This window comes from Mangifera indica, chromosome 11 (assembly GCF_011075055.1).
Source record: "Mangifera indica cultivar Alphonso chromosome 11, CATAS_Mindica_2.1, whole genome shotgun sequence".
NCBI classification, from domain to species: domain Eukaryota; kingdom Viridiplantae; phylum Streptophyta; class Magnoliopsida; order Sapindales; family Anacardiaceae; genus Mangifera; species Mangifera indica.
This window is the reverse complement of record NC_058147.1, coordinates 14200704-14228352: the sequence shown is the minus strand read 5'-3', so window position 1 is coordinate 14228352 and position 27649 is coordinate 14200704. Positions and strand designations below refer to the sequence as shown.

General features: G+C 31.5%; 1 protein-coding gene across 1 annotated transcript; it reads left to right on the top strand.

Moving 5' to 3' along the window:
* The first annotated feature begins 13662 nt into the window (after positions 1-13662).
* LOC123228777 (disease resistance-like protein DSC1) lies at positions 13663-14617 on the top strand. The gene is made up of 2 exons (XM_044654228.1): positions 13663-13841; positions 13948-14617. Exons 1-2 carry the CDS (start codon positions 13663-13665, stop codon positions 14615-14617), a joined length of 849 nt encoding a protein of 282 aa, XP_044510163.1.
* The last annotated feature ends 13032 nt before the right edge of the window (positions 14618-27649 follow it).

Here is a 27649-nt window from a genome sequence, read left to right as displayed (position 1 = left end):
TTCGGCAAATTAGTATGGCTAGTTTGAATGAACTTTGTAAACAGAAGCTTATTGATTCAAACAAAATTACTGATTTGGACTTTTGTGAAAATTGTGTGCTTAGAAAGTCTCATAAGCTAAAGTTTGCATTTGCTACACATAGATCTAAAGACATCCTTGATTATGTAAATTCTGATTTATGGGCCTCTCCCAAAGTTCCTAATTCCCTGTCTTATTCACACTATTTCATGACACTCATAGATAATTATTCTAGGAGAGTATGAGTACATTTTCTTAAGCATAAAGATGAAGCTTTTGAGTGCTTTAAAGACTGGAAAAATTTTGGTTGAAAATCAAACTAATAAGAAAATTAAAGTACTCAGAATAGACGACACCCTAGAGTACAACAATAAGCATTTTTCTGATTTTTGTAAGAAACATGACATACTTAAGCATAGAACATGCATTAAAACACTACAACAAAATGGCCTAGCAAAGAGAATGAAGACCATCTTGAATAAGGTTAGATGCATTCTAGTTGATGTTGGATTGAGCAAAAGGTTTTGGGCAAAAGTTGTGGCAACTGCCTGTTATTTGATAAATAGATTTCCATCATCTACATTAGGTTTTAAAACTCGAAATGAAATGTGGTAAAAAAGGCCTCCTTCATTGCATCATTTTAGACCATTTGGATGTCTTACATATGTTCATGTTAGTCAAGGTAAACTCAACCCAAGAGCTTTAAAAGTTGTTTTCCTAAAGTATCCTACAGGTATTAAAGGTTACAAATTATGGTTGTTAAATGAGCATGAGTATGTCATTAGTAGAAATGTCACTTTTAATGAATTAAAATTGTATAAAGATATTTTCTCTTTAGATAGACAATTTTGACAGGTTTAGCTTGAGGTGGAGATACCTATGTCTGGTTCTCAAAGTCAATTTGATTTAGTTTCTTAGTCTCAAGAGTCTAGTGAGAAACCTAATTTGGTTTTAGGTACAATTTGTGTTGTAACGTATGAAATCATAGGCTGAAATCAACAACCCTTACCACAAAGTCAAGAAGAATGTTCTCAAAGTTCAGAGAGTCAAGACTGCTATCAAGATATGCTCAAGCTGTTCTCATCTCCCATGCTTTCCAAATTGGTGATTTGATTGAGATGAGTGAACCTTTAAATTATACTCAAGCCTGTGAGGGTAAGTACAATTCAGATTGGTTAAAGGCAATAGAAACTGAGATGAATTCTTTAAAGAAAAATAACACTTGGTCACTTATTGATAAACCACTGAATTAGAATGTAATTGGTTACAAGTGGGTCTTCAAAAGGAAACCAGGTATTCTTGGAATTGAGTAGCCAAGATTTAAGGCAAGGGTTATGGCTAAAGCATTTTCTCAAAGAGAAGGGATTGACTATTATGAAATGTTTTCCTTAGTGGTTAAACATACCTCAATAAGGCTCATACTATTTGTAGTTGTTTTATTTGACATGGAATTGGAACAAATGGATGCCACAACATCATTTTTGCATGGAAGACTTGAAGAACAAATCTTTATGGAGTAACTTGAGGGTTTTGTAGAACCTAAAGTTGAAAACAAAGTGTGCCTGCTTCATAGATCCTTGAATGGACTGAAACAGTTCCTCAAACAATGGTACAAGAGGTTTGATGAGTTTGTTCTTTCTATTGGTTTTCTGAGATATAATTGTGATCATTGTGTATATTATTTGAAATCTAAAATTGGATATTATGTTTATTTGCTACTGTATGTTGATGATATGCGTTTGGCTTCTAAAAACATGTCTACTTTGTTGAATTTGAAATAAATGTTGAAAATCGAATTTGATATGAAAGATTTAGGGTCAGCTAAAAGAATTCTAGGTATGAATATTAAAAGAGATGGAGTTAAGGGATCTTTACTCTTGTCACAGGCTGGATATATTAAGAAAGTATTAGAGTTATATAATATGTTTGATTCTAAACCTGTAAATGTTCCTATGAGTGCTCACTTTAGATTAAAATCTACTATCAGTCTATCTACTATTGAATTTGAATTTATGAATAAAATATCTTATTCAAATATTATGGGTAGTTTGATGTATGTTATGATTAGTTCAAGACCTGATATTGCTTATATGTAATACCCTCAGATATGTTCCAAGGGCAATTACATCTTTTGACCCTATTTGGAGATATTTCCAATTGTATGTGTGTGTTTTAGTATATATAGATATATATAGTTATAAAAAAAAAAAGTCAATATATATGTTCCAAAAGTCAATAAAAGAAAGAAGGAAGAGAGAAAGAAACTTTACCTTTGCTTTTTCGATCATTTTTCCAGTAGTTTCTCGTCTCCTAGAGAAGAAGGCAGTGTTCTTCATTTCTTTGTTGTATTTTAAGAACATGGAGTGATTTTGAGGGGATTTTGGAAGATAAATAAGGAAAGAAAAAGAAAAGGAAGCACTTGGAAGCTTTGGTAACCAAAGATCTCCTTCTTTTCCCTTTTATCTATGTTTATATGCATGTTATATGGATATATTAATATGTTTTGGTATTGATTTAAAGTGGTCTTGGTGATAAAGAAAGCAAAACAAAGAGAAGGAAGCCAATTTGCAAAGATTTGGCTTGAAACAAGGTAAGGGGAATCATTATTGATATGTTGCATGTTTTAAGCTTTTGATTCCTTGGATCTATGTTATAAATGGTGATTTTGAAGTTGAGGAATGTTGTTTTGCCATCTGGGATGTCTATGTGTGTGATTTTGTTTAAGGCAGAAAGTTGCATGATATTTACAGTTTTTGCCACTGAGTTCGTCCCATGTTTTGGCTGTCTTATCTGATGAATTATGAGTGCTATTATATCTTGTTGGAAAGATCTTTGAATCCTTTTTTCAACGATATATGGCTTGTATGAATTAGAAACCGTTTGGGCTGTTAAATTGTATGAAAAGAAGGCTGCCCTGCTAAATGTCTGTTCTGTGAACAGTATTTCATAATTTTATCACTGAATTTAGCTTACGTTTTGACTGCCTTATCTATTGATTATGAGTGCTATCATAGCTCGTTGGAAATATCTTTGAATCCTCTTTTCAACGATATATAGCTTGCATGAATTAGAAATCGTTTGGGCTGTTAAATTGTATGAAAAGAAGGCTGCCCTGCTAAATGTCTGTTCTGTGAACAGTATTTCGTAATTTTATCACTGAATTTAGCTTACGTTTTGACTGCCTTATCAATTGAATTATGAGTACTATCATAGCTCGTTGGAAAGATCCTTGAATTCTCTTTTCAACGATATATAGCTTGTATGAATTAGAAACTGTTTGGGATGGTAAATTGTATGAAAAAGAAGGCTGCCCTGCTAAATTACTGTTTTGTGAACAGTGTTTCGTAATTCTGGGCAAGCAAGAAAGAAAGAAAGAAAGAAAGAAAGAAAGAGAGAAAAGGAAGAAGAAAGGAAAGGAAGGAAAGGAAAGGGAAAAAAAAAAAGGAAAGGAAAGGAAAGGAAAGAAAAGAAGAAAAGAAAAAGAAAGAAAAGCAAGAAAAAGAATTTAGGGCTCAAGATTTAGAGGTCGTCCCAAGAGTAATGTCTGATGAGATATGAATAAATTTAAATAGAAGCAAAATTAGTAAGATATACGACCCGTATGCATGCTATAAACTATGAGGGGGCACTTTACACTACACTGCCCGTAGTAGGGCACGTCCGTAGTAGGACACGTCCGTAGTAGGACATAGACCCACAGTAGGGTCCGCTCGCAGTAGAGCATGCTCGTAGTAGAGCACAATTCATATCACAATTGGTGTAGTGAGAGAAAGGAAACGAGCTCGAGCTTAGAAAAGTGCCAAATCCCTATAGTTAGCTTCCAGAAAATATCAAATTGACATTAGATGGGACAAAGTATGACCCAAATAGTAAAGAATGAACTAGATTACCCCCTTAATCTCTTATAGAGATTATAATGTGAGGTTGAGTCCCGAGAGTTAGATAGAACAGGAAAATAGATCCTTTTCTTTCCTCTTACTGAGTGTTCTTATCACTCACTCCCTTTTCTTTCCTGATTGCAGGTACAGGTGATCGAGGTAGCTGCGAGGCAGGGTTAGGTCACCGTAGGTAGATCTAGCTGGAGCAGGTTATCTCTGGTTTATATTACATGCATACAGTGACATGTTCTTATCGACTTTTGACTTTTTAAGATTATGGTACAGTTGCATATGATTACTCTCTATTTTCAGATACTTTCATATGAGTTTTTATATGAGTATATACATCTTTTGTTCGCTTCCAGATTTTCATTTTTCTTGGAATGCTTCCTAAACACTTTTAATGATGCATTTATTTTAAAGTATTTTTAAAAAGAAAAAAAATAGATGCTCCGAATATTAATTCGTAACATTTCTCCTTCGATGGGTAGTACTTTTAGGGAGGGATGTTACACTATACTATTAGCTTAATGAGTAGATTTATGAGCAATCCTTGTAAAGAACATTGGCTTGTTGCAAAATGGTTGTTGAAATATCTTAAAGGTTCTGCAAGGTTTGGGTTAGTGTATACAACTGATGCTACTAACAAATTGATGGTGAAAAGCTTTTGTGATTCAGATTTTGTAGCTGACTTGGATCAAAGAAGGCCTTTAACTGGCTATGTGTTTATCTATGGTAGTAATGTTGTAAAGTGGAAGTGTAATTTGTAGCATATTGTGGCCCTATCCAGCACTAAAATGGAATACACTGCATTCATAAAAGCTGTGAAAGAAACTCTTTAGTTGAAATGGATCACTTCTAAGTTGGGATTCAGTTCAGATGTACTAGAAGTTTATAATGATTCTCAAAGTGCTATTCATCTTTCAAAAAATAGTGCATATCATGAGAGGACTAAGCATATTTATGTGAGGTTTCATTTTCATCAGAGATGTGCTTTTAAATGAGCAAGTGTTGATTAACAAGATCATTTCCAGTGTTAATCTAGCAAATATCATAACTAAAGTGGGTCTAGTGAGCATGTTTGGTGAAGCTTTAGGCTTGCTCAAAGTCTGTCGAATATGATACAAAGTTGATGCAGAGTAGGTTTCTAGTTGAATTCTCTTCTTTACCTGTTTAAGCCAAGGTAAAGTGGTGTAAAGTATGGCTTAAAAGTTATCAGAGGGTAATTTGGTCATTGTTTAATTTTCTATGGGCTATGTGGTCTTTTAGCGCTTGAAGTATAGTATAATCTTTTACTGGGTTTTTAAGCTAAGTATAAAATGTTTCTTTAGAGAGGTAGGGTAAGTGGCTATGCATTTTTTGCCTCTTGTCTTTCGTTTCTCTATTCTTTGTACAAGAGTGTTGTGTTTTGTGTTTTAGTCAGGCCAAAGAGAAATCCTCTAGTTTTCTCTGGTTCAGTGAGTGTCTTGAGTCTAGTGGAAGACTTGTATTGGAGCTTGGTTTCATAGTAGGTTGTTGTCATGTGTGGTGCCAATTGGAGGGTTTGTAAGTTGTTCTTGCTTATGCTTAACAGTAGATTCAATTAAAGTCTCATCTCTGCCTTGATATAGGGTTTCAAATGGAAACCTAAACCAACCATTTTTGGTATTCTTTTTTTAACTAATCTATTGATGTTCTTTCATGTGTTCTTACTAATCTTTTTTACTGATATTTTGATTCTTGGCTAAAATATTCATAATAAAACCTAATCTAAAATTAACACAATCAAATGATCCAAAGCTCCCAAGGCATCTTGTAGTAATAAAAATGTATTGTTCTGACATAGCTCAATAAAATTATTACAAATTTTAATTTTATCGTTATTTTCTTAAGGTTGATAGCGTAATACACTCCCATGAATGATAAAATGTGGATATGATCATATATAAAGCTAAAACTAATAACCGAATCCTATTGTATTAAACTGAATTTTTGTGACTGGAACCAAAGCCAAGGAGTGCGTGCTGATCAAGGTGGCAATTCAAATGCGAGGTATCCATTGTCATCATTTTAAGTTTCACTAATTGTGAGTTAGCAAGAAGAGGAGCTTCATCAATGAAAGGCAACTTCGAAATACCCTTCAAGAAATCAAGTAGGAATGTATTAAACAGTAAAGAAAGAAGAACAAAAAGTTATTTCCTACATAAGGCCTATCAAAGTCCCTTCAAAGAAAGAATTCAAGAGATGGGAACTAGGGGAAGACCAAGCCTAAAAACTAACCAAAAGTAAGTCTGCCTATCAACTATACAATTAATATTATCACAAAAACAATAGCCAACATATAACATCCAGGAGACAGATTTGGGAGACATCAAGATACTCCTAAAGACCAACAAACAAGGCAAGAGGATAGATGACTGGGCATTAAGAAACTTGAAACTTGCAGAAAACGAACAGCGAAAAAATTTCTTATAAGAGATTATAGACATTTCAACAAACACCGGGGCATAAAATTTCTCACCTTTTCTTTATACCCAAACAAATAACAATCGTAAATTGGAACAATTTGAGAGAAGATTATGCCTTAAAAACGAAGATTAAAGAAAGAGGAGGGGTCAATCTCAGTAGCACCCTTTTGGATTATAAAATGACATAATGAAATTGAAATTGTTCGCAGCTGAAATTAAAAATCACTTTAAAACAACTTGGGTTCAAGGTAATGTTATCCTGACCATTGGAAAAAGCTGTTTTTTGTGTTCAAGGTTCATGTCTTGGAGGCTCTATGAAAGACTGGTAGAAGAGGAAGAGAGACGGGGAAGAGGAAGAGAGAAGCGGTGATGAGAAATTGCTGTCAGTTCTATAAATTTTTTTCTTAAATATATAGGCTAATGTGGTAATTTTGGGATAAGATAAATGACATGGCATGTGACAGGTGGATGTCATGTTAGTCAGTACATAAAATCGGTATAAATGAGTTATACATTACTCTTATTACATTACTTTGCTGGTGTACGTGTAATAAAACAAAAAGTTATACTTGAATTAATATCAATATTATAACATTTTTTATCTAGTTCCCAGTTCATTGTTAAGGTATCATCCATTTTAGATACACAGCCTATCATAATTTTATTTTTTTACTTTATAACTCAAAACATATCTTGACAACTTAAAAAGCTCACAAAGTATTTAATCAATTCAATTTTCTTATCCCCAAGCGATATGAGATGTATGAATAAATTCAGCAACTCAAAACATGTCTTTACTAATTTAGGATTTGTCTAAAGGTATTACAAATAATATATTAGTTGGGTTTGAGTATGAGTGAATCCAAATCAAGTTAGTTCAATGTCAAATGTCAGTTCAACTTAGTTCGAATTTGACATGAGTTTAACTTGAATTTATATCTCAAATTCATTGTTTGAATTCATTAAATGGTGAATAGGACAGACTCAAAATCATTTGCCTAACATTTTTTTATAAAGGGTTGAGCCTCTATTTTAGATAGAGATGATAATTTCGATTCCAATTTAAGGTTTTCGATGTTTCCCAACCTTAACAAAGAGGGAATTCTTCAATAGAATTGACGAAGGGAAAGGGGATGAAGACGAAAAATATTCCCATAATTGAGAACGAGGATACATGTGTTTTCCCTTTGCTCTGCCCCATTCCCACCCTGTCTCCTTTTTTTTATATTAATATATTGACTTAAAAAACTAACATATCCTTGTAGTTTTTAATTATTTATATTTTTGAAATTTATATATATTCTTGTTGTACATATTAAAGTAGTTAATATATGATATTTGTGATATTTGAAATAGTTAATTGATTTTAATTTTAATTAATTTTGTTATTTAATATATTTATACTATGTTTAGATGGTACGAGGAGAAGATTTTTTTCCGTGGGAACAAAGAGACTTTTTTTTTTAAGGGAGGGAATAGGGAGTCCTTGTCATCCCCATAATGGGGATGGGGACAGGGATTCCATCCCTAATCTTATAGAATTCTACATTAATTTATCAACTTATTTATTATAACAACTCATACTTTTATTTTTACAAGTATACTTTTCTTGTTGGTGCAGGAAAATTCTAACTTGATTCTTGAAGAACCTTGTGAGTTAAAATTGTATCATGATTTGCATTTTAAAGATGGCATATGGCGTGATGAAGACACAGAGGGAAATTATGTAATGATATTAATTAACTTGTTTTAAAAATGTATATTAAACAATTTTTAGATAATTCTCATTTTTTTTCAAATTGTCAAGAAAATGTTGAGTTGTACAAAATGACAAAGGAAAATGACAGATATGAATGAAAGCCAAATTGTTGAAAAAGTTTTGAAACCAAAATCTGGTTATTTTTGTGGATTAGGATATGGGTCAAAACAAGCATATTAAAATCATCAATAGCATTTTCATATGAAAAGTAAGCTCCAAACTAAAAAACAATATTGTAAAGAACTTGAAGGTAAACTTGAAACTGAAAGACAATCTTGTGAAGAACTTGAGAAAATGGTTAATGCTCTTCTATTAGCTCAAAGCAAACTTGAAGCTCAATTTGACATTTTGATTGCATAACGACGTAAAGATAATGTTTTTAATCAATCTAATGCTTCTATCGCATATGATTATATGTAAGTTATTGCTTTTCTAGGTAGAGCATCATTGTTTTTAATTTTTTTAATTAATCAATATGTGTTGACTATTATTGATATATAATGAAAGTAGAGAAACTCTTTGGCTACTTGAGAATGACATCTTGTTGCTTTTTTCCATATTTGCTTTTGATTGCTCTTATGTATTTCATTGTGAATTCTGATTAAATATAAATTACTCTTTTTTTAGTAGAACCTTATTCTTTTTTTATTTTTTCAATTAATCGATATGTGTTGACTGTTATTGACATTGCTCTGCAATGAAAGTTAAGAAGTTCTTTGACTACATAATAATGACATCTTGTTGCTTTTTTTCATATTTACTTTTTAATCCTCTTGTGTATTTCATTATTCATCAACTAGTGTCCCTTGAGAATTGAAGTTGTATGTTAATAGATCATGCCTTTTATGTCAAAGAATAAGAGTAGAATAACATTTTTTTAACTATAAGATTAAACAGTTTCTGATGTAATAGATATTTTGTAAGGTTATTCCTAGGAGTTTGCCCCTTAAATTTGAGCTCTTTGATATTATTTTCCTCAATATCCAAGTAGAGAAGAAGAGAAAATGATTCTCTATTTTCATTTTGGTTTTGTGCTTGTTCTCATGTAACCATTGAGAATCTCAATACATATATTTAGTCCGTTTCTTCTTCTAGTAATTAAGTTATATCTTTTTAATACTAACTTACTTCAATTTTATTTTAAGGATCTTCTTACCAGAAATGCAACAAATATCTAACATATTTTACTTTGAATTGCTGTTCAACATGTGATGAGAAAAATCTGGTATTATTAGAAGATGTTTTGAAGTTATTCTCAATGTCTTAATGAACTTAAGATTTAGTTGTTTTATTATTTGAATATTTACTTTTGTGGGATTCATTTTGAATTAGAGCATATTTGGATATTGTTAAATTTAATTTTTATTTAAATTTTATATATAAATATAGTTTTCAATATAAATAATTTATGTGACAACAAGTTCACCATAAAAATGTAATAAAATGAATTTATTATTGTTACTATAATGACAAACTCAATAGTCACAAGATATATATTATGACAAATGTTTAAATATATTATCACAAAATTATTTACCACAAAATGACTTATAATGGCAAATCATATCAATATTTGTGATAAATTATTTGTCATAACATATTAATATTTAAATAACATATAAATATTTTGTCATAAAAACTTTAATAAGACAAAATTACTAAAATCAAAGTATTTGTTATAATAAAATTATAGTGGTTGCTCGGTTTGCCACAAATTATTTTTAATATGATAGTTAAAAAAAAATAAGTGACTATTTTTTTTGTTACAAAATATTTATATATTATGACAAATATAAATGTTGTTATAATAAACTTAAATGAACAGACTTATTTTGAAAAATGGTTATAACAAAATATTTTATCACTATAGACATATTATAACAATAATATTTTGTAGCAGTTGTGACAAATTTCTTGTCATGATACATATAAATTATTGTGACAAAAATAAAAGTAATTCAAGAGGACAGATTGTTTTAACAATAATGCTGACAAATTATGTTATCACTATATATATTTTACGACAATTATAATTTATAGTAATTTTGACATATATTCAAAATATTGTGACAAAAATAAAAAATTTTACAATAAACTTAAGAGAACAGATGTATTTTGACAATGCTAATGACAAAATATTTCATCACAATATACATATAATGACAAAAATAATTTATAATAATTGTGACAATTCTTTTGTCATGATATTTTTAAAATATCTTGTTAAAAATAAAAGTAATCATAATAAACTTAAAAGGACAGATTTATTTTGACAATAGCAATGACAAAAATATACATACTATGTTTAAAATTTCATTTGTTCTGACAAAAGTTGTTTTCACAAAAAACAAAATTTCTTGTAAACTGAAAACAAATTTTTAAAAAATCAACATCCAGATATATGCATAAAAATCAACAATGTGATAACAATACGGTTGGATTCAAGTTTACTTGAGCTAGAACTTAGCTCGATTTGAATATAGTCAAACTTGCTTAAAAGTTGTTTGAGTTTCAACTTACTTGAGGAGATTTAATCTCGAATCTAGCTTGATTTAGAGCTTGAGTTGATCTTTAAAAAATAACTAAAACAATATTGTTTTAATACATATTAATTAAAATGATGTTATTTTAATTGATTTATATTAAAATTTTATCGGTTTACGATTTGGTGAGTTGAACACTCCTAAAACTTGAGCTTGGTTTGAGTTTGTTTGAGTCAATAAACTCATTCAAGTCAAGTTTATTTTGGAGCTCAAACAAGCGTAGATGAAATTCAACCTTAGATAACATACAGTATGAGTAAAATGTATGCACATCAATAGTGTGTGAACAGAAAAGTTCATAATTTGTCAAACACTTACAAATCTCAGACGGCAAACTCCTAAAACTTATACTGGGACAAAAACCTTCAGCTTAAGAGAGTTATTGATAAATTGGGCTAAAAAATCCTGGGTACGACAGTTCCTAAATTGCCAACCAGCCTCAAGTATATGTCAAATTAAAGACTATAAATCAAATTCAATTAATTACCAGTTTTCACCACAAAATTAGCACGAAATTCACAAACAAGTGTTGCGCTGCGTTTAATGGCATCTTCTTCCAGAAGGCATGATGTTTTCATTAGTTTCAGAGGCGAGGAAACTCGAGATAATTTTACTAGCCATCTCATTGTAGCCTTGTGTCGAAAAAAAATTGAAACTTTCATGGATAACGAAATTACTAGAAGAGATGAAATTTCAACATTCAGAATAGAAGTTCACAAATGAACAATTTTTTCCCCTTGTGGGTATGATATTAAGTTGTCATCCCACCTAAAATATATGTACAATAGCCCCTCTTATGTGAAATTTTGAAATTTTTTTCATTTTTCTTTATCCATTTGTAATATGGGGGTTTGAATTTTAGGCTTGGCTCTAATAAACATTAAACTAGTAATTGAGGATTCAACATCATGTCAGTCCAATAATGATAAGCTTAGTGAAGGATAGCCTTTATCATAAAGAAAGGGCAAAATATAGGTGTTTTTTTCTTTTTTTTTTTTCTATAATCAGGGGATTTTTGTTTCTTAGCTGGCCCGTGTCGATTTGCTTTTGGGTTCACTCAAAGTGCTTCATATTCTGATTAGGGAGGAAATCTTTGTATATCATATGTACCCTGATCTTATCCGTAATGGTCTTTAAGATCTTTATTGAATCTTAAATATTAAATAGAATTTTTTTAATTAATTGTGAATAAAAGAAGTTTTGGCAGTATATAAGTTGTATGAAACAGTTATCGGGTATTGTCAATGGTGTTGAAGTTTCGAACGTGAAGGTACGAAACACTTCAGGCTATTTAATATTTGTTAACCAAGGCTGAAATTCTATCTGATCAATACACATATAATGAACGCTATTGAATTTTTAAATGAGAAAATATTCTTGTAATTCTTTCGCTTGAAAATCACATCAAATTATAATTTTCATTTTTATTTATACTCTTCCTTTTCTTCTTGTTTTTCTTTAGTTGGGGTTAAACCTGAATCAATACCTATAGAGAAAATTGAAAGAGAGATTTATAAGAGGTTGACTTATTTATCATCAACTGATAACAAGGACTTGGTTGGAGTAGAATCTAGCATCAAAGAAATTGAATCACTATGACACAATGGGTCAAACCAAAATTGTGTGGTAGGACTTAGGGGCATTGGTGGTATAGGTAAGACAACTATTGCTCGTGCGGTATTCAACAAAATCTTGGGTGAGTTTGAAGGTTCTTACTTCGCTGAAACTATTAGGGAATAATTAGAGAAAAGCAATGGATTAATTCTATTGCAAAAAAAAAAAAACAAACCCTTCTTTTAGCAATATTTGAAGAAGATAGCAATGCCAAGATTGGACTATCGTTCACAAAACGACAGTTTGGAAGCATAAAAATTCTCATAGTTTTTGTTAATGTGACATCCTTAGAACAAATACAAAAGTTGATTGGAGATCTTAAATATCTAGGTCTAGGAAGTTGAATTATCATTACAACAAGGGATAAGCAAGTGCTTAAAAATTTTGGAGTAGATGATGAGAATATATGTGAGGTAAAGAGATGAAGTGATGATGCTTCTCTTCAACTTTTTTGAAATTATGCCTTTGCACAAAACTATCCTACAATGGATCTTTTCGAGCTATCAAATGAAATTGTAATCTATACCAAAGGTGTTCCACTGGCTCTAAAAATTTTAGGCTCGTCTATTTGGCAAGAAGAAAGAAGATTGGGAAAGTGAAATAGATAAACTAGAAAAGTCTCCTCTTAAGAACATTATAATAACAATGTGTGATTTGTTTCAAGAAATGGGTAAGGAAATTGTTCAGCAAGAATCTATCAATGTTCTTGGTAAACATAGTCAATTATGACATCATAAAGATATCCATCATGTGTTGGCAAAAAATGCGGTGGGAACTGACAAATTTCCTTATTTTTTAACATATATTTTTTAAGAATTAGTTTGGAAAATATCATTTCAGTTGAGTTTGGGAGATTTGCTATAATAAAAAGTTGTTTAAAGAAAGTTGAAAACTATTTTTTTGAGAGAGTTCAACAACTGAACGTTTAAAGTAAGCTTTTATATATTTGATACTAACTCTTATTGTCACCTTCTCTTTTGGTCGATTGTTAGGGGACTGAAGAAATTTTAGGCATATGCTTTGATATGTCCAAAACAAATGAGGTACAAAGATGCAAAATACAAGATTCTTTAAAGTATATAACTCACATGAGGAAGATAATACCAATAAAGTGCTTGGGTTTCAAGACCTGGAATCAAATTTCAGTGAGCTAAGGTACTTTCAATGGCACGGATATCAGTCCAAATCATTGCTGATTAAATTTTCCCCTTGGAATCTTGTTAGACTTGATATGCCCTGTAGCAACATTGAACAACTTTGGAATGGAGTCCAGGTATATAAATCATTTTGTTGTTGTTTTTAAATGTATATGTTAACTACTGCAAGTTCATAAATGTAATTTTTTTTTGTTTATTTTCTTGCAGCATCTTGTTAATTTGAAAATTATCAAACTTAGTTACTGTATGCATCTGAAATGGATCCCAGATCTTTCCTTGGCTCAGAATTTAGAGAGCTTGATATCAGAAGGTTGTGTTAGTTTGTCTGAGATCACTCCCCTTACTCAGAGTCTCAACAAGCTTTCTTTACTGAATCTAAAATTCTGTCTGGAGCTATCCAATATCCCAGACCTTTTTATTGTCTCCAAACCTTAAATGCTTGATTCTAGAATGTTGTATAAATTTAATGGAGTTTCCCACACCGATCCAAGTTCTTGATAAGCTTGTTATCTTGAATCTAAAAGACTGCAGACGCCTTAAAAATCCCCCAACTGGAATCCGCTCAAAATATCTCAGAGAAGTTATTCTATCTGGCTGTTCAAATCTCAGGGTGGCTCCTAATATCTCATGTAATGTAGTGTGGTTATATTTAGATGGCACAGCAATAAAAGAATTGCCTCTGATTGAGTATCCATCAAGACTAGTTACATTGGATCTTAGTAACTGCTCCAACCCTGAAAGTGTCCCAGAAAGAATTTGTGAGTTGAAATGTCTTGAGAGTCTTAATCTCTCTGGTTGCTGGAAAATTGAAAGTTTGCCTCGTGATTTGGGAAATTTAGAAGCATTGTTGAATTTCAAAGTTGATGATAATGCCATAAGAGAAGAACCACCATCCATTGTACGTTTGAACAAACAGCAAGAGTTATCCTTAAGAAGATGCATGGGTGATGAGGTAATGGGTTTAGTATTGCCCCCATTATCAGGCTTGAACATTTTGCCTGATAGTCTCAGCAGATTGTCTTCTTTAGAAAGGTTATATCTAAGCAAAAACAATTTTGAGAGCATACCAGAAAGTATCAAAGATCTTTCTAAATTGTATAATCTGAACATAAGCTGTTGTGAGAGGCTACAACGCTTATTGGAGCTTCCAAGTGGTCAACATGTTGTAGCGTACCATTTCTGTTCTCTTCCAAATCAATGAAACAAAAAGTTAACCCTGGCAATTGTTTGTAATGCGCTTGGAGACAAAATGAATTAAAGATGCTTTACAAAACATTCATCATAAGGTCTGACTTTCACCCACTCTTTTAATGAGATTCCATTTTTGCATTAATTTGTTATCGAAGGCGTAGAGCTAGCATCTGTTTTCCTGGACATGAAACCCCAAAGTGGTTTAATTTTCAAAGTGTGGGATCTTCTATGACTTGAGATGTCGTCAAGGTGGATAAATAAAAACTTAATTAGTTTTGAAATGTGCGCTGTTGTAGCGTTTCCACACCGCCATAATATTTGTGGTTTTTTCTTATAGTTTATTGAGGATGTTTGTGTCTTTTTGCATGTATCAAAGTCAGATAAGTAGTTGGTATTAGTTGTAGCGTATGGTTAAATGGATGATGATCCATATTTTAAGGCATTTTTTTGCTGTTATAAGTAAGGTGTTTGTTAATTAAGTTACGGTCAATATTGTATTTTATCTTGTATAAAAGCCTTGTATGCTGGATGATAAGACATAGAAAAAATATTATCTCCTCTACTCTCTTCTGAAAACAAGCTCTCTTCTTCAAATTATTCAGAAAGCAAGCTGTTGTTTAGTTCTTGTTTTTATAGCTTGTCCATAATTTAAACACTTAAAATATCTAAAAGATAACATGGTATCAGAGCATGATTAGATCTTAAGGGAGGTTGTGTGTGTCGAATTTTGGAGCTTTTCAGGAAAAGGTTTCTTCAAGTAATAGCCTCATCCTCATCCTCATTGAACACCACTTATCTATAATGGTGAAAATTATCATTTGAGAAGTCAAAATGAAAACATTCTTGAGAGGAGTAGGGCTATGGCAATATGTTGAGGAGGAGAAAACACTACCTCCATTGGGGCCTAATCCTACTTTGAATCAAATAAGGATGCATGATAGAAAGTGAACAAAGGTCCAAGAGCTTTGTCCACTATCCACCAAGCGGTGACTAATGCAGTTTTCACAAAAATTGTGGCTTGTGAAATTGCCAAAGATGCATGGGACAAACTCAAAAAAGACTCCTAAGGCAATGAGAGGTCAAGGCAAATGCTTGCTCTCAATCTAAGAAGAGAGTTTAAAGTCTTGAAAATGAAGGAAACAAAAACGATCAAAGAGTATGCTGACAGGACTATGAAGGTTGTAAATCAAATTAGGCCGATAGAAGAAAAGCTATCTGATCAGATAATTGTTGAAAAAATATTGGTATTGATTCCTAACAGGTATGAAGCCAAAATATTTTCACTTGAAGACTCAAAGAATTTTTCAGAATTGACTTTGTCTGAGGTAGTAAAGGAGAGCTTTAAGGCAAGAAGAAACTACTGAAGGAGCCTTTAGTGTTAAGCTTATTGAAAAACAAGTAAGTTGTAGTTCCAACAAGAAACAACTTGGAGAAAAGAAGGAAAAATGGAAGCAAGGGAGTGATAGAAAAAAGAGTGGTAAGAAAAAAGGAAAATGTCCTTCTTGTTCTCACTGCAAGAAGAAAAGACACTCACCAAATTACAATTGGTATAGATTGAATGTTAAATGCAAGTCTTGTAATCAACTTAGACACACTGATTTAGTGTGTAAGAGCAAGGGAGGAAACCAAGTATAGTAGAATCAGCAAGCTCAAGCTGTTAAGAAACAAGAAGAGCCAAGTGAAAATCTGTTTGTTGCAACATGTTATGCAATTGATAGTAAGCATAATATTTGGCTAATAGACAGTGGATGCTCTAACCATATCACATTTGATGTTGATTTACTTAAAGACTTAGATGTGACTTACTTATCCAAAGTAAAACTTGGAAATAAAGAGCTTTTGGAAGTCAAAGAAAAGGGTGCAACATTCATAGAAACTCCAGTAGGTACTAAAGTTATTAAAGATGTTCTTTATGTTCCTAAGATCAATCATAACTTGTTGAGTGTGGCATAAATGCTAGGAAAGAGGTATTCACTACATTTTGCAAATAAGTCATGTTCTATAATTGATCAAAATGGGTGTGAGCTAAAGACTATTAAAATACAAGATAAAAATTTTGCAATTAAATGGATGCAAGCTAGTGATCATGCCTATCAACAAACTAAGAGCAATTCAACTTTATGGCATAAAAGGCTTGGCCACTTCAATTACTCAACTTTGAAACAAATGCATTCTAGGCAAATGGTGTTAAACTTACCTATAATGAGTAATCATGAAACTGTGCGTGATGTATGTCAGTTTGGCAAACAAACAAAAATTTCCTTTCCTAATAGTAATTTAACAGCAACAAAGAGACTTCAATTAGTACACTTATATTTGTATGGTCCTATAAGTATTCCTTCTTTGATTAGAAATAGATTCTTTTTACTTTTTGTTAATGATTTCTCTAGGCTAAGCTGGATTTATTTCTTGAAACAAAAAACTGAGGTGCTCGACTTATTTAAGGCAGAGTTTGAAAGACAAACAAGATGCAAACTTAAGGTGTTTAGGTCTAATAATGACATTGAATATACCATAAAGGAATTTATTTTCTTTTGCAATATAGAAGGAATTGTGCATCAATTGACTGTCCCTTACACTCAACAATAGAATTGAGTTTATGAGAGAAAAAAGAGACCAGATATGGAAATGACTAGATGCCTTATGTTTGAGAAAAAACTTCCTAAAAATTTCTAGGTTAAAGTTGCTAACACTTCAGTGTATCTACTAAATTTACTTCCCGATAAGGCACTAAATAATGTAACTCCTTATGAAATTTGGTATAGAGAAAAGCCTCAGTTGAGCACTTAAAAGTGTTTTAGTGTTTATGCTATGTGTATATGCCTAATAAAAAAAGAACAAAGCTGGATCAGAAGTCAGAAGTGAGAGTATTTGTTAGTTATAGTAATGTCATAAAAGGGTATAAGATCTTCAATCCCAAGACCAAGAAGATAGTAATCAGTAAGAATGTTAAATTCAATGAGCAAGCAACTTAGAACTGGGAAGCCGAAAAAGAGAATAAAGGTAAGTCTAGCCATCAACATGAAACTAACATATTGCCAGATGATGAAACTTATTCTAGTGATGAAGAATTTGTTCCTGCAACTAGAATAAAGCCTCTTGAAAACATTTATGATAGATGCAATATTGCAATTACTAAGCCAAATTCATTTGAGGAAGCTACTAGAAATGAAGAGTGGAGATCTACAATGAAAACTGAAATAGATATGATTAATAAGAATTCCATATGGAGTCTTGTTAAGAAGCTAGAAGATCAGAAGGTGATTGGTGTGAATTGGATCTATAAAACTAAATTCAATTAGGATGGCTTTATAAATAAGCTCAAGGCTAGGTTAGTTGTTAAAGGATATCAGTAATAACCTGGTATTGATTTTTCTGATACATTTACACCTGTAGCAAGATATGACATAATTAGATTGCTTATGGCTTTGACAGCTAAGTTGAGTTAGACTATATACCATCTAGATGTCAAATATGCATTCTTGAATGGTATACTGGATAAAGACATATTTGTAAACAATCTGAAGGTTTCAAGGTTCCAAGCAAAGAGCAGAATGTGTACAAGTTACACAAAACATTTTATAGCCTGAAATAGGCTCCTAAAGCTTGGTATTCCAAAATTCACTCATACTTGCTAAGCCAAGGTTTTCTATGTAACCCAAATGAATGAACATTTTACATAAAAAGGCCTAGGAATAAAGAAAAACTTGTCGTCTCTTTGTATGTAGATGATCTCTTAATGACATGAGGAGATATAAAAACTTTAGCTAAATTCAAGGAAATCATGCAACAAGAATTTGAGATGTCAGATTTGGGTGAAATGAAATATTTTTTAGGGATGGAAATAGATCAAAAAAGTTGTGGTATAGTCATCTCTCAGAAGAAGTATGCTTAAGATCCTTTAAAAAGATTTTAGATGGAGAATTGCAAACCAGTCTCTACACCTTTAGTTATAAATGAAAAACATAAGAAAAATGATTTTGATTGGCAACCTATTATATTTATCCTCCAATAGACTTGAAATTATGTTTCCTATATCGTTCTTGTCCAAATTCATGTAATCAGTGAGCAATGCTCATATGTGTGCTGCCAAATGAATTCTAAGGTATATAAAGGGAACATCAACATATAGCTTATGGTTTTCTAAACAAGAAAGCAACAAACTTGTGGGATTTTATGACAGTAATTAGGCAGGAAGTTTGGAAGATGAAAAGAACACCTCTGGTTACCATTTTTTATTTGGAAGTACAATGTTTTGTTAGAATTCAAAAAAAAAAAAGAGGTTATTGCACAATCATCTGTTGAGGCAGAATGCATTACTACTGCAAGTGTAGCAAATCAAGTCATTTGGCTAAGAAAACTTCTCAAAGACTTGGGTCATGTTCAAGATGAAAGTACAGTGCTTTTTGTCAACAATAAAAAAGCCACTGTAATTACTGGAAATCTAGTTCATCATGGTAGAACAAAACACATCAATGTGAAATTTCATGCCATTCAAAGGCAGAAAAATCAGGAGAAATCAACCTAAAGCATTGTAACTTTAAGGATCAAGTGGCTGACACTTTACTAAGGCTCTTTCTAAGCTTATGTTTGTGTCTTTTTGCTTGTATCTAAGTTAGATAAGTAGTTAGTGTTAGTTATAGCTTATGGTTAAATGGATGATGATCCATATTTTTAGGCATCTTTTTTGTTGTTATACGTATGGTGTTCATTAATTAAGTTATGGTCAATATTGTATTTTGTCTTGTATAAAAGCCTTGTCTGTTGAATGATAAGACATAGAAAAAATATTATCTCCTCTACTCTCTTCCAAAAACATGCTCTCTTCTTCTTCAAATTATTCATAAAACACCCTATTATTTAGTTCTTGTTTTTATAACTTGTCCAAAATTTGAACACTTGAAATCTCCAAAAGATAACACTTTCTCTATAAGATGTGTGATTAGAATCAATCGAAGTAATGGTAAAATAGAAGAGCTTTATAGCCCTTTCTATTATCAAAGAAATGCATATAATACAGTTGAATCTTATTTTGAGTCAGATAGATCATATGTTCATGGGTTATGATTTCCTTTTGTGGCACAAACCATAAATTGTTGATACAAGCCACCAAAGTGTGTCCGTAGAATTCCATGTTGAAGGTTATTGTGATATGAAGAAATGCAAGATACATTTAGTGTTTGGGAAATACTCTCTGTCTGAGATACCAATTTTGGGAGAATCAAGTAGAAGTTTTAGATGTATGATTACTAGAACAATTACTAATCTTGACACTCATAATTGGTCAACAACCTTTTTAAATAGGGAGACAAAGGAAGTAACCTCATTTACTTGTTTTTTGGAGAATTACAATTACAGTATTTTAAGTGTTGAAAGTTATTACTAAAAGGAAAAATACATATACTATGTGTACCCATTTTAAGAACATAAATATCTACATACTTATATAAGTCATTATATTATTGAGTAATTTTGAATTAAGAATAAAATAACATACAATCATTTATGCAATTAAATTTATTTTTATTTTTATTCATAATCATATCTATCCAACAGGCCTACCACCAATATCTATAAACTTTGGTCTATATAAGGTTTTCCATATTGAAAGTGATCTCTTGGAGTTGATCAAAGGTAATAAGCTCTCTTCATTTCAATTACGTAAGAGTATTGTTGGTCAATTCGAAATGAACAACTTTTGTTAAAGCAAATGTGATAATATCTTTTCATTATTTCAATTTATGAAAGGATGTTGGTCAGCTTGAAATATTTAACTTTCATTAAATCCAACTAGATATTGGCTTTTAGACTTTTTTAATCGGCTCAAACTCAATGTTGAACCAAAATATAATCAATCTAATTGTATTTAAGAATGTAAATTGTGTTATGTTTATTTTCAGACAAAGGGGGTTGACAAATTTGACAGAGTTGTTAGTTGAAATTATGGAAGCAGTGCTATTTCAAGTTAGAGATTGTGGAAGGTATCTCGAGTGAGCATTAATAACTATTGCAGAGCTGGTTTCTCAATTAAAAAAATAATAATGTTTCCATTTAGATAACATGTTAATGTCATGGCTTTTAGCATCAATTTCTGAATACACATCTGGGAAACATTATAGAATCAATTTATATCTCAATTTAAGGTTTGAATTACTTAATTAAAATCTACCTTATAGACCTTGAAAAAAGGTTCTATTAGCATTAATGAGTATTTTAGGAAGATGAAGGAAATTTATGATGCCTTGATTGTGAGTGATCAGTCAATTTCAGAAGAAGAGCTGATTAGTTTCATTATAAATAGACTATAGATTGAATGTCATCCTACAATTGTGCATTTGTTGTCCAAAATAGACTCTGAAATTGATAGGATTAATTTGATAGAAACTAATTATATGTTTCAAAAATATGAATAAAGAATCATCAAAACCTCATGGTATGTTTTCGATTTGCAAAAGGGTGTTGCAAACCTGTCTAGAGGAGTGAATGGTAATGAGTTAGGACAATTAAGGTCTATAAATGTAATGAATGATAGGGCAGTATACTTTGGCAATAATTCACCTATAGAATCTCAGACTAGTTACAGTCAACAACAACCTGCTTAAGGTTTCAATGATCAAAGTTATTATATTAGAGGGAAAGGTAGAGATTTTGTAAAACCTAAGGTAGTATGTCAAGTGTGTGAGAAAAGTGGTCACATTGCTCTGAAATGTTACCATATGTTTGATGTCACATTTGTAATAAATGAGTAACTTCAATCCAATCAAGCTAATCATGCTTATGGGAGAATGTCAAGGGTATCTCATATTAAATTTGTAGATGATAAAGATCAAACTAGCAATAGTGCTGCAAAAATTGTCTATACAGTATCTAGAACAAAGGTAATGAATACCGGAAAACTAGTGATATTTTGATGAATTTTGTGAGACAAGAGAATGTAGATCATGCTATGGGGATGATTGCAACTTTACATTTAGTCAAAAACCTCAATTGGTATATGGATTCTAGAGCTACAGATCATGTAGTCTCAAATTCCAAACTATTAGATAGTAGGATGCACTGCACTTGGAATACAACATCATTTTCTAGATATATATCCCCAAATGGAATATGGATTTGAAGAGATGTGTCAAACTTGAACTTCACTTAATTACAACAAAACTTTGCATGGTTTTAAATACTCACAATAATTGTGTGCAAAAATATGCAAACCAAAACTTAATTGAATAATATCATCTCATTAAATTAAAACATCCAACACACAAATTGGTGTTTGAGATCCATAATAAGTAAACACGTGCATAAATATCAACAAAATCTTAAGTTATAGGATAAAATACATAATCCTAACATAATAACCACAAATGACTAAAACACCCTTCAACCTTATGCAACAGCTCGAGTTGGACTACTAGCTCTCTCGCATGCCCTGTTACTTATCTCTACCTACAAAACCACATAAAAAAATAAGTGAGTGAAAAACACTCAGTAAGTAGGCAACCTCTAGACACTTTGCACATAACAATATACAATTTGGTGTTCGATTAATATCTCACTATGTGGTAACTATCAAATGTTTTTTTGGCATCCTCTTATGCCCATTTGTCTCATCTTTGCACTCTCATACCCTAACTACATAGTTAATGTCAACCTAGATGACTAAGGTCTTAGATGAACTTAGCATATCTAATGTCTTCATGACAACAATCGACATCCCATATATCTATTATTTACATGCCTCATACACAATATCGATTAGACTTCAAGTTAACTAACTATAATACCTTGATCACATGGGATAATTAATCTTAGTCCCTCATTTACCATGTATGCATAGTTACTAGATTACTAACTAGATTACTATCTTGAGATAGCCTCTACCACAGACGTTTATGTGATGCATCCGACTGACTAAATGAGGAAACGAACTGATGCCACTATCCTTTTACTACGTACACCTTAACTGAATTAAAATTAGTGGCTAATACACCTTGGCATTGAGTGCATGATACATCTTATAGGCATCTAACTCTCATATAGCCCTATCGTTTTTACCTATAATGCCACTTTTCCTTATACTTGGTAGTTTTCTTCATGTACATCATTTTTCTTAACTTTTTTTATTTTTGACCCGAATCTACTTTGATTTAGGTTAATGTCATCTTCCACACAATTGGACATATTAGATTTGTTAGCTATCTCAATTTCACCTTCAATAGACCTTTCTAACTTTATCCCTAACACAACATATAGCATAGGGGTAAAACTATCCTTTTACATTTGTATGAACCAACGTCACTAGCCCTAATTCTTTACGCATCTCACTAAGCCTATGCTCAAGCATTTGCTTTTACTATGAATGGGTATTCATCTATTCGTTTAACTGATGAAACTCTAACACTTGACTAATGTTGTTAATCCTCAGTCCTCAATCATGGTTGTCTATCTCTCAAACTTTTTGTTCATTGTAAACACCATGAACAGACGTCTGTCTAATACCAAATGAACGTTCATGCTTAAAATCCTAGAACAAATATGCATCAATGAATGAGGAACATTCTTCTTCGTAAAGGATAATAGGCATCTACGCATGCATGAATGATTATTCATCAATATCTGAAAATTCCTAATTGGTCTATTTTGTGAAATTTTTGGTGAATCAACAACTAACCATTATTTCTAAATATGTCATCCATTATCAATTATCCTTATGTATGATTCTAACTTACCACAATCAATAAATACTCATCCAATAATTAAGATAATAAAAATTTGCTACAACACATCCATACTTCAACAACCAATAACACATATTCAAGCCACACATAATTCTAGTAGTCACATATTCAATCATCCACATCCTACTCATATACTAACATGATTATGATACATTATAACCATTAGAACAACAATAGCCATAACTAAGCAACAAATTCAATTGACTAATGGCTAGAGAATTTCGACACTCTAACCTTCATCTGATACTCCTTTGCTCACTCTTAATACCTTTCTACATTTTTTGTCTGTTTGTTTCTGTAATTTGTGTAAAAATAAACTAAGTTAGGCTTTACGCCTCTTTTATTTATACTAGACAACCGCCATGAACTGTTGTGCAGCCCCTATGCTTGGTTATCCCTATTGTTATCTAACTTAAAACACATCTTGAAATCCTTGGGATACCAATCCTTATTAAATTTTAAATTTGACAAATAGATGAATGGGTGTCCTCTCGATCATGCACAATTTTTTATCTTTACACTTAGATAATTTCACATGCTTAACATGAAATGACCATTCTACCCTTATCAAGGCATGCATAGGCATCTTGTGGTGCACATTCGTTCTTACACTTTAATAACAAATAATCAATTAAATTCATAAAGATTCAAAGTAAAATACTAAAATACCCTTGCACATACCTATAGGTATTACATGTAAACAATGATTTCAAGTAGGAAATGAAGATTGTTTTCTATACTACCATGCAAGTCATATTTCCTTACCTTCTACATACTTTGATAAAATTGTTCAGTTAAAATATATTTTGTGTATGCCTAACATTACCAAAAATTTGTTGAGTATATCAAAATTAACCAATAGCAATAATGTCATAATAGAGTTTAATGCAAATCAATGCCTCATTAGGGAAAGGGACTCAAAGATGGTCTGCATCAATTATTCAGTCCATCCATAAAAAACATATATGCTCAAATCACTATTATAGAGTCTAGGAGTATTGCTTCATAATTAGATTAAACAATAGAAAAATTTATGTTTCAAACAGCTAAGATAGACCCTGAGTTATGGCACAATAGGCTTGGTCACCCTTGTAATCAAATTCTTAAAAGTGTTCTTAATGATCTACCTATTTTCAGAAAACAAACACCTACAAATATTTTTTGCATAGACTATTAGGATGGAGAAATCACCAAAAATCTTTTCCAATTGTTACATCTAGAGCCTTAAGTCTATTAAAGTTATTCCATAGTTATCTATGAGAAAAACGTTTTTGCTTAGATTGTTAGTATGGAAAAATTACCAAAAATCTTTTTCCATTTTTTACATCTAAATTCTTAAGTCCATTAGAGTTAATCTATAGTGATCTATGAGGACCTTCACATGTGTTGTCTAAGGAGAGATATAAATATTATATTCATTTCATTGATAACTATTCCAGATTCATAGGGATTTTTTCATTAAAAGAAAAATTAGAAATTAAAGTTGTCTTCATTCAGTTTCACAAATTAGTAGAGGTTTAGTTTGATAAGAAAGTTAAAATACTGTAGAGTAATTAGGGAGGAGAGTATAAAAGTCTCACTTTAAATTTAGGCACCCTTATCTACACATCCATCAACAAAAGAAGAGAGTATGGAGGAAACACATGAATATTGTAAAAACAGGGTTAGTTCTACTGTCACAAGCTAGAATGTCATTAACACAGTGGTAGTTGTTTTTTCAAAATGTTGTCTTTCTCATAAATATGTTACCTACTCTTGTACTACAAAATGAGTCTCCTATTTCAAGTTTTTCTTAAACAAAAATTAGATTATCTCTTTTTAAAAACAACTGGATTTGCTTGTTATCCACATTTAAGGCCATACAATAAACATAAATTTGATTTCTAGACTCAAAAATGTGTCTTTGCAGTTATAGTTTGTCACATAAAGAATGTGAATGTTTGAATCATTTATACTATAATCATTACTGCTAGTATTTCATTTTATGAGAGTGAGTTTCCTTTCAAAACATATTATCAATTTAGGAAAATTAGGTTTAGTAGTATGAAAAACATCTCTGAAAATATTTCACCAAAGAGTTTCTTCTATCTAGATCAATTGTGTGAGTTTGATAAGAACATCTTGGGTATGCCTATAACAAAGAACCAATTCAATAACCTAGACATATTATCTCACTTAGTATCCAATCGTAAATTGAACTATTCTACATGACCATAATCACCTAAAGTCTCATCATAAAACTTACATATATTAAATAATTTATCCAATGTTCAAACACAAAATCCTCTACAGAACCTATCAAACTAGTCACCATAAACCATAAATTTTTCATATTGTCTCTATAATCAACTTAGTAGTTGTTTTACCCAATAGAAAGCAGTCTGATTGTTTTCAAGCTAGTAAGGACTTAATTCAACAAAGAGGTCATCTAATCATTACTAGATAAAAAAAAAGATAAAAAAAAGTAGTTTGATTGGTTGTGCATCAACTAGAGGTAAGAAATAGGTAAGAAATGACTAAATTAAAAGTATTTTTAAAGGTTGGAAGCCATTAGAACCTTTAAAGGGTTACATTTCAGTTAATCAAAATATGTTATCGATCTACTAGTAAAAACTAGAATGTATGATGTTTATGTTGACTCAAGGAGTCATTATGCTCTTATTTTGATGATAACAAACTAATATGTCCCTTAGCATATTAACTAATGATTTTACTTGAGTATGTGTTTAGATTGCAAGTAAATTGTCACTTTTCAAAGTTTTAGGGGTCAAATTGATTTTTGAAAATTTAGGGGGTAAAATGTAATAAAATTTGGTCGACCGAATTTTATCGATCGAATCAGTTTCGAATTGTCCAGAAGCCATGTATTTTGGCTTCAGAAATTCGGTCAACCGAATTAAATTCGGTCGACCGAATTTTGATTTGAATTTTTCTAACGACTAGTGCCACGTAAGCTCCACGGAAGTGCCACATCACATCCAGTTGATCGAATTCCATCTGATCGACCGAATTGTGCATTTTCTAGAAAACTAAAATGGCTATCTTTGTGCACAACGGTAACTTTCCTTATTTTCCCCTATGTAAACCCAATCAATTTCGTTCGAAAAGAACTTTTGCCACTAAGAACTTTCACATATTTGAGAGCAAATTAATTTTGAGCTATTTACTTGCAAATTCTTCTCTCTAATCAAAACCCTTGCTCATACACTTTGTAATTTCATTTGCATTGGGTTGTACTAAGCTTTAACTTTCATATACACTCTTGAGAGAGATGATATTTCAATTTCATACTAAAATTCGTGTTATAAAAGAGTGAAGTTCACTCTTTGAGAGATTAGAAAATTTCTTGTGAGAGAAATTGAGTTTCAACATTTGTAAAGGTTAATAGTACCTTGGAAGCTATTTTGGTTGTGAAAAAAAGCTTGGTTGATATTTTAGTCAACCAAGGATTAGTGGAATACTCCAAGGGAGAAAGCTTGGAGGAGTGGACGTAGGCCGGGTTGAGCCGAACCACTATACATCGCATGTTTGATTTTCTCTTCCCTTAAACTTATATTTTATGTTATGTTATTTTGATTGTATTGATTATTTGAAATATTTTAGTTATTTTCATACATTGGATTAAAAATAGGCAACATAATTTGATTTGAATAAATTGCTTTAATTATCAAATTTGGTAAAGATAGTTTTAAAGTTGCCTAATTCACCCCCCTCTTAGGCCATTCGATCCTACAATTGGTATCAGAGCTTGGTTGCTCATTCTGATAAACTTAACCGTTTAGAGTAATGGCCATGAACCTAGGAAAATCTCATACCATTAGTGAAAGGCTTGCCCCTAATAGACCGTCATTGTTTGATGGCATCGGATATGCCCATTGGAAAAATTGCATGTCGATTTTCCTTCAAAGTGATTATGAATTGTGGGATATAGTGCAAGATGGACCTTTTGTTCCTATGAAAGAAGTAGATGGAAAACAAGTGCCCAAAACTAGGGAAGAAATGACCCCTCAAGATAAGAAGAATATTGCTATTAATGCTAGAGCTATGAATGTGTTATATTGTGCATTAAATGAATATAACTTTAACAAGGGACAAGCTTGTACCTCGGCTAAAGAAATTTGGGAATTATTGATGGTGTCAAATGAGGGGACTTCACAAGTTAAAGAGACTAAAATTAGCATGCTCACACACTCATACGAGTTGTTTAGGATGAATGAAAATGAAACTATTAGTGACATGTTTGATAGATTTATTATTATTGTGAATGAATTGAAAAATCTTGGTAAAGTTTATACTAACCAAGAAAA

Excerpts from the sequence above, each read along its gene's own strand:
- LOC123228777 (XM_044654228.1), top strand. The coding sequence starts at position 13,663 with ATGCATCTGAAATGGATCCCAGATCTTTCCTTGGCTCAGAATTTAGAG. Across the intron at positions 13,842-13,947 it reads CCAGACCTTTTTATTGTCTC|ACGCCTTAAAAATCCCCCAA; the intron begins CAAACCTTAAAT and ends AAAAGACTGCAG.